This window comes from Neofelis nebulosa, chromosome 3 (assembly GCF_028018385.1).
Source record: "Neofelis nebulosa isolate mNeoNeb1 chromosome 3, mNeoNeb1.pri, whole genome shotgun sequence".
Lineage (NCBI taxonomy): Eukaryota > Metazoa > Chordata > Mammalia > Carnivora > Felidae > Neofelis > Neofelis nebulosa.
The window spans coordinates 137361269-137373732 of record NC_080784.1 but is presented as its reverse complement, the minus strand read 5'-3'; the positions used below and the strand labels follow the sequence as shown (position 1 = coordinate 137373732).

At 35.9% G+C, this 12464-nt stretch overlaps 1 protein-coding gene across 13 annotated transcripts in view; it reads right to left on the bottom strand.

Annotated features, from left to right (window-relative positions):
• Nucleotides 1–12464, bottom strand: part of WDFY3 (WD repeat and FYVE domain containing 3) — a 279689-nt gene that overhangs the window by 144740 nt on the left and 122485 nt on the right. For all 13 annotated transcript variants that reach the window (XM_058722008.1, XM_058721996.1, XM_058721995.1 and 10 more), the window contains 2 exons: nucleotides 3505–3697; nucleotides 2083–2269 (listed from right to left, as the gene is read on the bottom strand). In XM_058722008.1, the coding sequence (XP_058577991.1) occupies nucleotides 2083–2269; nucleotides 3505–3697 (380 nt within the window). The remainder of the gene's footprint in view (nucleotides 1–2082; nucleotides 2270–3504; nucleotides 3698–12464) is intronic.

The window sequence follows — 12464 nt, the reverse complement described above, 5'->3', positions numbered from 1 at the left end:
AAGTGCTGATTTTACATTTAACAGTGTTATTTTAGATAGCTCACTTTAGCCTTTGGTAGAAAGTATCTACAAAATAAAAGAATTAGGGGCGCCTGGGTGGCTCAGTCAGGTAAGCGGCCGACTTTGGCTCAGGTCATGACCTCGCGGTCCGTGAGTTCGAGCCCCGCGTCAGGCTCTGTGCTGACAGCTCAGAGCCTGAAGCCTGTTTCAGAATTTGTGTCTCCCTCTCTATGACCCTTCCCCGTTCATGCTGTCTCTCTTTGTCTCAAAAATAAATAAACGTTAAAAAATTTTTTTTCAAAATAAAAGAATTACATTAAATCTCTCTTAAGTTTCTTAAATTTCCAAGGTTATGAAGTTTCACTGTTTACAACCAAAAATCTTATTAACCATTTCTTTCCAAAGACAATTTCTCAGTTAACTTTCAAAAATTAATTTCTTGGAAAGTTTTAAGTCTTTATCTGTATTCATTAATTAATTCAGGTACTCATTAGAATACATTAAATAGTCCTGAGAGTCTAACAATTTTTTAAAACAATGTTTCTTTAAAAGAACATTTGGAGTCATTATGGAATTATTTCTTGACTGTGGCTTGAGAACACAAAATGGGGTGCAAAACTATCTTTTTTAAAGAGTAAGATTTACTGGGGCTTCCTAATAGAACTAATTATTCTCATTAAAATAAAACTGGAGAGGGGCACCTGCGTGGCTCAGTCAGTTAAGTGTCTGACTCTTGATTTCAGCTCAGGTCATGATCTCAAGCAAGGTTCATGGAACAGGGCCCTGCATCTAGCTCTGCACTAACAGCATGGAGCCTACTTGGGATTCTCTCTCTCCCTCTCTTTCTGCCCCTCCCCCCTTTCTCTCTTTCTCTGTCAAAATAAATAAACTTCAAAAAAAATTAATAAAGCTGGAGAATGTACAAAAGTAGAAAAGAAATATGCTTAGGCTCATAACTTAGACATTTTGATATGGTTTATGTACTTTTTTATTGTAAAAAGTTTGGTCTTAATAGTTATTTTTATACCATATAAAGAATTTTATAACCTGTTTTTTCCATTTACCAGTGTCAATACAAATGCTCTTCCATTTATATAAAATCTCTTTACATATTCTTTTAATGGCCATGAAGAGCCAACCACAAATTTAGGGAGAGAGAGAGAGACGGGGGACGGCCAGCAGAAATCAGATTTCAGAATCATTAATATGCATAAAGTTTTGCCTACAATATTCACAATTATATTTTTAGGATTAATAAACATAAGTGAAATTATTCTATCAAGAGTATCGACATTTTTGAGGCTCTTGATAATATCTGACCAACCTGTGTCCTCAGAGGATTACACCAATTAACACCCTCTAGTAATGTGAAAGGCTTATTTCATCAACTTTTATGTCCTCCTTTGTAAATTAGGGTATATATGCAAAATTCTCTTCTGGGAAGTTGCCTAGTAGTACTGGCAACTGGGTTAAACTGGTGTCACATATAAGGAGTTTACAAAATAGTACTGGTTTACAACAAACCAAATGATTTACAAGTAAGTCAAGAGCCAAAACAACTAATGAGGCATGAGTATTTTCTTCCTAATAAAATTCCAACCAGCCATTCTCCCAGGATATGTATAAAACATTTGGAGTGGAAAATGGGGCTAGTGAAACATTTTGTTTTATATATACATTTGTAAGGTCTCATTCAATCTACATAATTATTCTTATTCACTGCATTAATAAACCATTGGTATAATAAAATACTAAAAATGTAACTGAGAAGCGTTTACACTTTACGAACATGTTCATTAGTTCATCTAAGCTCTTTTTCCTCAGCTACCAAAGAGTACATACACTTTCACACCTAACCACTGACTCCACCAAGTTTGTAGCCAGCATTTGTCAGTTTAAACTCACTTTTTGTACTCTGTTGACAGAACAGGAATAAAAAGAAGTGATTAAAGTCAAGGGGATAAAGTATACATTAACTAAATCATTAATTCCTTTTTTTCCATAACCCCAAACCACGCTGTTCCCAATGATGAAAAAACTGAGTAGACATTTAAAATATGTTCTTAAATTGTGGGATTTTACCTAAGCAAGAGATCACAAAGGAAATTATATCCTTGCCATATCCGAAAATCATCCAAAAGAGTTTGGGAAACATCACTGGAATCTTTGAGGAAACAAGAAAGCCCAGCAAACATTTCAACAATTTCTAGGGGAGACAGGTCATCTGATTGCTGCATATTCTGAACACATGTAGATAAACATTCTTTTTCTGTAAGAATTAAGAATTAAATACATATTTATTTCAATTGCTTAAGAAAATTTTGATTAACTGTGTTTAATAAAACATTAAGTGAAACATTAAGTATTAATCTATGAAATATTATAAGATAAATGTTACACATTCTAAAAGTAAGTATGATATATATATTCATTGGAAAAGCTCTGCCTCTAAGTAGTAAACAAAGGGTAAAACAGGAAATGTTGGAAAATAGCTGACATTTATCTAGTTTTTACACCATATTTGGATATTTTTCATTAAACAAAATGCTGCCAAATGACATTTTTGAGCTTTTATATTAGTATAGTCAAAGAAAGAGAAAAAAACCCTATCTTCTATGTTTAAAAATAAAAATCCATAACTAGTTTAAAAGCTAAAATTAGAGTGAATATGGACAATGAGATACAGAAATACTTTGGGAAATAAAATTTTTTAAATTATGCTTGCACTACTTGTTACTCGTTTAAAGCAAAGTTGTACCTATTACTGACATTGGGGATTGAAGGCTTTTCAAAAAAGAGTTTCTCATATCTGTAATGTAATTTATTTGTCTAAAAAAACCCAGTGTCATATAACAAAGGCTAAAAAGATTTAACACAGAAAAGGAGGCAAGAACATTTAATGAAGGACTGATGTTAGGTGAGTAAAAAAGTTGTATTAAAAATTATTTTGAAGGATTTTCAGGAAAAAAAATATATAATAAGTGAAGTATTTGAGATGGTACATTGTCTTCTACTTAGACATTTAAATGTCTATAAAGACATTATAGCTGACACTTATATAGGACTTGAACAGAATGGATAATTTCTCCTTAGTGCTGGTAAAGAATCTACCTAATTTCATTTATGCTACATTGGATACATAGTTATCCATTTATGAAGTATCTTCAGAAAGGCTTTAAACTACAGTATCTCAAATATAGTTTTTTTTCATAGAAGAGTAGGAAAGAATAGGCTGACACAGAACTTACATTATGATTAAACATTTACATGATAATGAAATTATTTCAAGTCTGTATATATCTATTGTTTGGAACATATAAAAATTTCTCACATTTGAAATGCCTCACAAACAAGAATATTTTTTTTTCTCCTGGCAAATATAGTTTTTAATTTAAAATAGAACCTTTAGAGAACTGAGAAATAAAAAGCAATCTGTCATCATATGAAGAAGAGAAAACTGGAAGAAACGTAGAGCTCCTAAAATGAACATAAAGAAATATTCACCATGAATATACTTCACTACATTGACACTAAGACCGTGACGGGATATGGTCATAAGGACTTCTCCAGCACTCTTCCTCCACGGCAGGTTGTAGGGAGGGCACCAAGAGGTTATTGCACTGAATAAAAGCTGGAGATCATCTTTTTGAGCCAACTCCTCCGCCGGAGAAACAAAACTGCAGAGTTTCACTAAGATCTAAAAAACACAAAACATATCTGTATTTAAATAAATGAATGGTTGGGTAAAGGGAGGAGCTAGAAAAGGACTACATCTGATGATTAAAAACCCTGAGAGTTCAGGGTTAGTATTAAGTGATATCATTAAAGCCACAATGATGGGTTCTCTACCTTAGGCAACATTAAAAAAGACACCTATAATTTAGAAGTGTGTTATGGTAAAACAGTAAGCCAGCCCTACTTTTATCAGCTCATTTAAAAAAAGAAAGAAAAAAAGAAAGAAAGAAAGAAAAAGAAAGAAAGAAAAGCCTTCTGTGTATCTATTCCTCTCCGTGGTATTTTTGCACACTGACTCTTTGAAACAGAATAAATCAACAGTAACTTTCGAGGTCAACATTTTAGTTTTCTAATTTGGCTCTTTAGTTCTTAGTTTGTCATAGGTGAGATGGAATTTTCTTCTCTAAAATGGACAGTTTTTTGGAGGTAAGAAAGTAAAAACAGGGGGCACCTGGGTGGTTCAGTCGGCTGGGTGGTTCCAACTTCGGCTCAGGTCATGATCTCACAGTGTGTGAGTTTGAGCCCCCTGTTTGTGCTGACAGCTCAGAGGCTGGAGTCTACTTCAGATTCTGTGTCTCACTCTTTCTCTGTCCCTCCCTGGCTCGCCCACACACACACACACACACACACACACACACACACACACTCTCTCTCTCTCTCTCTCTCTCTCTCTCTGTCTCCCTCCTTCCCTCCCTCCATCAAAAATAAATATTAAAATTGGGGCGCCTGGGTGGCGCAGTCGGTTAAGCGTCCGACTTCAGCCAGGTCACGATCTTGCGGTCTGTGAGTTCGAGCCCCGCGTCGGGCTCTGGGCTGATGGCTCGGAGCCTGGAGCCTGTTTCCGATTCTGTGTCTCCCTCTCTCTCTGCCCCTCCCCCGTTCATGCTCTGTCTCTCTCTGTCCCAAAAATAAATAAAAAACGTTGAAAAAAAATTAAAAAAAAAAATTAAATATTAAAAAACAAATTTAAAAAAAAAAGTAAAAACAGGTCTTTAAAAATACTTTCAAATTGTTACAATTTCTATACAAGTAGAAAGGGGTATTACAGTAATAAAATCATCCTAATTCAAAAGTGTCTTTCAATTACATCTAGTAGCCAACAATCTTCTATGGCCTGACTTTCAAAGAATATTCAAAACTTCTTAAACTTTGAGATGAAAACATATTCCTTAACTATGATTTGCAGAATACACATTACACAAGTGCTCAAAGCACTAAGAGCCACTACTTGCAGAATTCAGCTAGGGTTTTTTCTCTCAATGCATTTTTGTCTTTTAATCTTGACTCAGCTTCAGGAAAAGTGAACTTTTCTTCTCTTTGCTAAAATTTCTCATGTAAATATTTTTAAGTATATATACTATAAATAAAATAACTATAATTTACGTAAATTTTATTCTCCTGAAAGTGCCTCATGAAATTTGAGTATTTTACGATCTATGGGGAAACTGCTAAGTAGAAAAAAATAATTTTACATAGTTTTCATCTGTGGAAGCTAGGTTTTACCTTTCCTACTTCCTTCAATGAAAAATTTACTTCAGTACAAGGGCTTTCTAATCCATAGCTACCAAATTATCAGGATGGAAAAAAAAGGACCAAGAAAGAATTCAGAGAAGTAATATGTTTACAGCATCAGTAAATACAGGCATTCTACCCTCCGTCCCCCAACACACACACACACATACACACACACACACACACACAAATGGTTGGAGAAATTATTGCCTACTAACTTAACATGTATAATAGGTATTATATTTTCCCATACGTATTGAATGCAACAAAAAAAGATAATATGAAAAAAATAGTCAACTGTAGCATCATCGATGCTCATAAAGGTGTATTATCAACTATGTGATTAGAGAGATGGATGCCATTAGAGATGGCATCTAATCTGTAACATAAAAACAAACCCAAAAATAAACTACTGTTTTACAAATCAAATCTTTGTTCTCAAAAATGAACTGGATTTAATTCCTTAAATTTGTTGACTCTAAAAATAACTAGTTCTTAAAGAGCAGGAAGAAACAACAGCTAGGGACTTAATCAACACAGATACAAGCAAGATGTCTGAACCAGAATTTACAAACACAATAATAAGAATACTAGTTGGAGTTGAAAATAGATTAGAATCCCCTTCTGCAGAGATAAAAGAAGTAAAAGCTAGTTATGATGAAATAAAAAATGCTATAACTGCACTGCAATCTTGAATGGATGCCACAGTGGCAAGGATGGATGAGGCAGAGCAGCAAATCAGTGGTATAGAGGCCAAACTTATGCAGAATACCAAAGCATTTGAAAAGAAGAGAGACACTAAGGCAAAAGAGCATGATTTAAGAATTTGAGAAATCAGTGACTCATTAAAAAGGAACAACATCAGAATCATATGGGTCCCAGAAGAGGAAGAGAGAGAAATAGGGGTAGAAAGGTTATATGAGCAAATCATAGTGGAAAACGTTCCTAACCTGGGGAAAGACACAGACATCAAAATCCAGGAAGCACAGAAGACTCCAAGTAGATTCAACAAAAACCGACCATCAACAAGGCATATCATAGTCAAATTCATAATATTCAGGCAAGGAAAGAATCATGAAAACAGCAAGGGAAAAAAAGTTCTTAATCTATAAGGGAAGACAGATCAGGTTTGTAGCAGATCTATGCACAGAAACTTGGCAGACCAGAAAGGAGTGGCAGGATATATTCAATGTGCTGAATCAAAAAAAAAAAAAAATGCAGCCAAGAATTCTTTATCTAGAAAGGCTGTCATTCAAAATAGAAGGAGAGATTAAAAGTTTCCCAGACAAACAAAAATTAAAGGAGTGTGTGACCACTAAACCAGCTCTGCAAGAAATTTTAAGGGGGACTCTCTAAGGGGAGAAAAGATGAGGGGAGAAAAAAACCACAAAAGCAACAAAGACTAGAAAGGACCAGAGAACACCACCAGAAACTCCAACTCTACAAGAAACATAATGGCAATAAATTCGTATCTTTCAGTACTCATTCTAAACGTCAATGGACTAAATGCTCCAATCAAAAGACATAGGGTAACAGAATAGGTAAGAAAACAACATCCATCTATATGCTGTTTACAAGAGACCCAATTTAGACCTAAAGACACCTTCAGATTGAAAGTAAGGGGACCATCATGTTAATGGTCGATAAAAAGAAAGCCAGAGTAGCCATACTTATATCAGACAATCTATGCTTTAAAATAAAGACTATAACAAGAGATGAAGAAGGGCATTATATCATAATTAAGGGGTCTATCCACCAAGAAGACCTAACAATTATAAATATTTATGCTCCAAATGTGGTAGCACCAAGTATATAAATCAATCACAAACATAAAGAAACTCATTGATAATGATACAATAGTAGGGGACTTCAACACCACCCTTACAGCAATGGACAGATATCTAAACAGAAAATCAACAAGGAAGCAACAACTTTGAAGGACACACTGGACCAGATGGACTTAACAGATATATTTCAGAACATTTCATCCTAGAGCAGCAGAATATACATTCTTCTCCAGTCTACATGGAATGTTCTCTGGAATAGATCACATACTGGGAGACAAATCAGGCCCCAGTAAGTACCGAAAGATCAAGATCATACTGTGCAGACATTCAGATCACAACTCTATGAAACTCAAAATCAACCACAAGAAAAAAATTGGAAAGGTAACAAATACTTGGAGACTGAGGAACATCCTACTAAAGAATGAATGGGCTAACCAAGAAGTTAAAGAGGAAATTAAAAAGTACATGGAAGCCAATGAAAATGATAACACCACAGTCCAAACCCTCTGGGACACAGCAAAGGAGGTCATAAGAGGGAAGTATAGAGCAATCCAGGCCTTCCTAAAGAAGAAAGGTCTCAGACACACAACCTAACTTTACGCCTTAAAGAACTGGAATAAAAACAGCAGATAAAACTCCAAACTAGCAGAAGACAGAAAATAATAAGGATTAGAGCAGAGATCAATGCTATTGAAACCAAAAAAACATAACAGATCAATGAAACCAGAAGCTGGTTCTTTGAAAGAATTAACAAAATTGATAAACCACTAGCCAGTTTGATCAAAAAGAAAAATGAAAGGACCCAAGTAAATAAAATCAAGAATGAAAGAGATCACAACCAACACAACAGAAATAAAAACAATAATAAGAGAATATTATGAGCAATTATATGCCAATAAAATGGGCAATCTGGAAGAAATGGACAAATTCCTAGAAACATATAAACTACCAAAACTGAAACAGAAAGAAATAGAAAATTTAGACAGACCCATAACCAGTAAAGAAATTGAATTAGTAATCAAAAATATCCCAAAAAGTAGAGTTGAGGGCCAGATGGCATTCCAGAGGAATTCTACCAAACATTTAAGGAAGAGTTAACACCTATTCTGTTGAAGCTGTTCCAAAAAATAGAATGGAAGGAAAACTTCCAAACTCTTTCTATGAAGCCAGCATAACCTTGATTCCAAAACCAAAGACCCCACTAAAAAGGAGAACTATAGACCAATTTCCCTGATGAACATGGATGCAAAAATCCTCTACAAGACATTAGCCAACCAGATCCAACAATACATTAAAAAAATTATTCACCATGACCAAGTGGGATTTATACCTGGGATGCAGGGTTGGTTCAATATCTGCAAAACAATCAATGTGACATGTCATATCAATAAAAGACAAGAACCACATGATCCTCTCAATAGATGCAGAGAAAGCATTTGACAAAATATAGCATCCTTTCATGATAAAAACCCTCAAGCAAGTAGGGACAGAAGGATCATACCTCAAGATCATAAAAGCCATATATGAAAGACCCACCGCTAATATCATCCTCAATGGGGAAAAACTGAGAGCTTTCCCCCTAAGGTCAGGAACAAGACAGGGATGTCCACTCTCACCACTGTTATTCAACATAGTATTGGAAGTCAGCCTCAGCCATCACACAACACAAAGAAATAAAAGGCATCCAAATTGGCCAGGAGGAAGTCAAACTTTCACTCTTTGCAGATGACATGATACTCTGTATGGAAAACCCAAAAGATTCCACCAAAAAATGGCTAGAACTGATCCATGAATTCAGCAAACTGGCAGGATATAAAATCAATGCACAGGAATCGGTTGCATTCCTATACACCAACAATGAAGCAACAGAAAGAGAAATGAAGGAATCAATTCCATTTACAATTGCACCAAAACCATAAAATACTTAGGAATAAATATAACCCAAGAGGTGAAAAATATATACACTTAAAACTATAGAAAGCTTATGAAAGAAATTGAAGACACAAAAAAATGGAAAAAGATTCCATGCTCCTGAACAGGAAGAATAAATATTGTTAAAATGTCAATATTACCCAAAGCAATCTATGTATTCAATGCAATCGCTATCAAAATAACACCACCATTCTTCACAGATCTAGAACAAACAATCCTAAAATTTGTATGGAACCAGAAAAGACCCCGAATAGCCAAAGCAATCTTGAAAAAGAAAACCAAAGCAGGAGGCATCACAATCCAGGACTTCAAGCTGTATTACAAAGTTCTAACCATCAAGACAGTGCAGTACTGGCACAAAAACAGACATTCAGATCAATGGAACAAAGAACCCAGAAATGGACCCACAAACATATAGCCAACTAATCTTTGACAAAGCAGGAAAGAATATCCAATGGAATAAAGACAGTCTCTTCAAGTGGTGCTGGGAAAACTGGACAGCGACATTAAGAAGAATGAACCTGGACCACTTTCTTACACCATACACAAAAATAAACTCAAAATGGATGAAAGACCTAAACATAAAACAGGAAGCCATCAAAATCCTCAAGGAGAAAGCAGGCAAAAACCTCTTTGACCTTGGCCACAGCAACTTCTTACTGAACACGTCTCCGAAGGGAAGGGAAACAAAAGCAAAAATGAACTATTGGGACCTCGTCAGACTAAAAAGCTTCTGCACAGAGAAGGAAACAATCAGCAAAACTAAATTCCCAACGGAATGAGAGAAGATATTTGCAAACAATATATCATATAATGGGTTAGCATCCAAAACCTATAAAGAACTTATCAAACTCAACACCCAAAAAACAAATACTCCAGTAAAGAAATCAGCAAAAGACATGAAAAGACACTTCTCCAAAGAAGACATGCAGATGGCCAACTGACACATGAAAAAATGCTCAACATCACTCATCATCAGGGAAACACAAATCAAAACAATGAAATACCACCTCACACCTGTCAGCATGCCTAACATGAACAACTCAGGCAACAACAGATGTTGGCGAGGATGCGGAGAAAGACGATCTCTTTTGCCCTGCTGGTGGGAATGCAAAGTGGTGCAGCCACTCTGGAAAACAGTATAGAGTTTCCTCAAAAAATTAAAAATAGAACTACCCTACGACCCAGCAATTGCACTACTAGGTATTTATACAAGGGATACAGGTATGCTGTTTTGAAGGGGATCACGCACCCCAAGGTTTATAGCAGCACTAGCGACAATAGCCAAAGTATGTAAAGAGCTTAAATGTCCATCAATGAGTGAATGGATAAAGAAGATGTGGTATATATACACAATGGAGTATTACTCGGAAATCAAAATGAATGAAATCTTGCCATTTGCAACTACATGGATGGAACTAGAGGGTATTATGCTAAGTGAAATCAGAGAAAGACAAGTATCATGACTTCACTCATATGAGGACTTTAAGATAAAAAAACATGAACATAAGGGAAGGGAATCAAAAATAATATAAAAACAGGGATGGGGGACAAAACATAAGAGACTCTTAAATATGGAGAACAAACAGAGGGTTACTGGAAGGGTTGTGGGGGGGGGGGATGGACTAAATGGGTAACGGGCATTAAGGAATCTACTGAAATCATTGTTGCACTATATGCTAACTAACTTGGATGTAAATTTAAAAAATTCTTTTTAAATATAAAACAAAAAATAACTAGTTATTATTCAAAGGCAAAAGGATTTTCAGAAATAATCTCATGTAATCCTTTCATTCTATACAATAGAAAACCGAAGAGTCTATATCTCATTCCTCTTCTCCCATACACTAATCATACCTACTTGCAGGGACTATGTCATTAAGGATAGCCAAGTGCAGCAGCGAACTAACTGGCCACATCAACACACACACACAAAACAAATAAACAAAAATCTAAACAAACAGAAAAAAAAATGCCTACATGAAGCAGTCCCAATTGCTAAGGTTCCAGGAAACCATGTGTCACATAAGATAAACACAGGGATTTCATCTATCATAAACAATATGTTTTCTGAAAACATTTAATATGTTTGCCTCCATTGGTGTTTGATAGCAGTGTCCGGCCTGTGATGAGAAACTAAAACAAGGAAGTGACGCACTACAGGACACTGGACTAGGCAATGGGAAGAACCAGGCTCCCATTCCTGCCACACATCTGCTATGGATCACAGCCTCAGCTATTAGTTTCTGTAACCAGGTTTTGTTTTTTTTTTAAATTTTTTTAAATGTTTATTTTTGAGAGAGAGAGAGAGACAGAGCATGAGTGGGGGAGGGGCAGAGAGAGAGACAGAGAGAGACAGAGAGAAGCAGACACAGAATCTGAAGCACTCCAGGCTCTGAGCTGTCAGAGTAGAGCCTAAGGCGGGGCTTGGTCTCTTGAACTGTGAGATCATGACCTGAGCCAAAGTCAGACACTTAACTGACTGAGCCACCCAGGCGCCCCTAGTTTCTGTAACTGTAAGTGGTGACTTTCATTCATTTAAATTCTCTTGGAAGTTCCTTTTGGCTGTAACATTCAATGGTTCCAATATGCTAAAATGAATCCCACAATTAGTTGGAGACATCTACTGCATTCAGATACTGAAAACATTTTTTTAAGTTTTAGAAGAAATCTTTGCTATACTTATTTAGTATTAAATACATAAAAGTCAGCTTACATTTATTGTCTAAGGTATTAATTAGTTGTTTAGAAAGGCTTTGTGGAAATAGGGTTTACTAGTCTAATAAGCAAAGACTAACCCACTGTATTCATTAGCAACGTCTTAAGCAGCTTCAATTCCTATGGGATTTACTCCTTTGTTCATTTCTATTGCTTTTCTCACCCAATCTAATTCAGGACTCAGATAAACCTAACGTCTACTCCTATTTCTGCCATTTGCTCTCATCATCATTTTTTAGAAAAACAAAACCTCTGAAGTCATGGGCTGTCTTACAAGTTATATGAGATAATGGATTCTACCTAGCCACTAGCAAAAAGTATCTAAGAAATCCAATGTTCAACAAGTATTTGTTGAATTAGTTCTTTATTGATAATCCTGTCTTTTCCTTTCTAAAACTGCCTTAGTCTCCCTCTCTCCAGTCCTTTCATCGCTCACACGTCCACAAAGTGCTGCAGCAAAGACCCCAGTACCGTGAGATGCACTCGTCATCGGCACCCAGCTCCACCTTATCTACTGCAGACCCACTGCTCTGTGCTCCCTCTGCTACTCTCACTGATGGTGGTGGCTGCGGTGGCAAGAGCAGCCATCACAGGGACTTGTAGGTCATGTCTACCACATCCTGGGAACAGCACCATTGCTCTGTGTATTATTTCATTTAATCCTCACAAACCCCTTTGGGTACGTATCATTTATCTTTACTTTAGAGGTGAGAAATCTGCATCTTAAGTTATATAATTTCAGAGAACTGGATTCAAACAGGTGTGGGGTTTTTTTTTGTT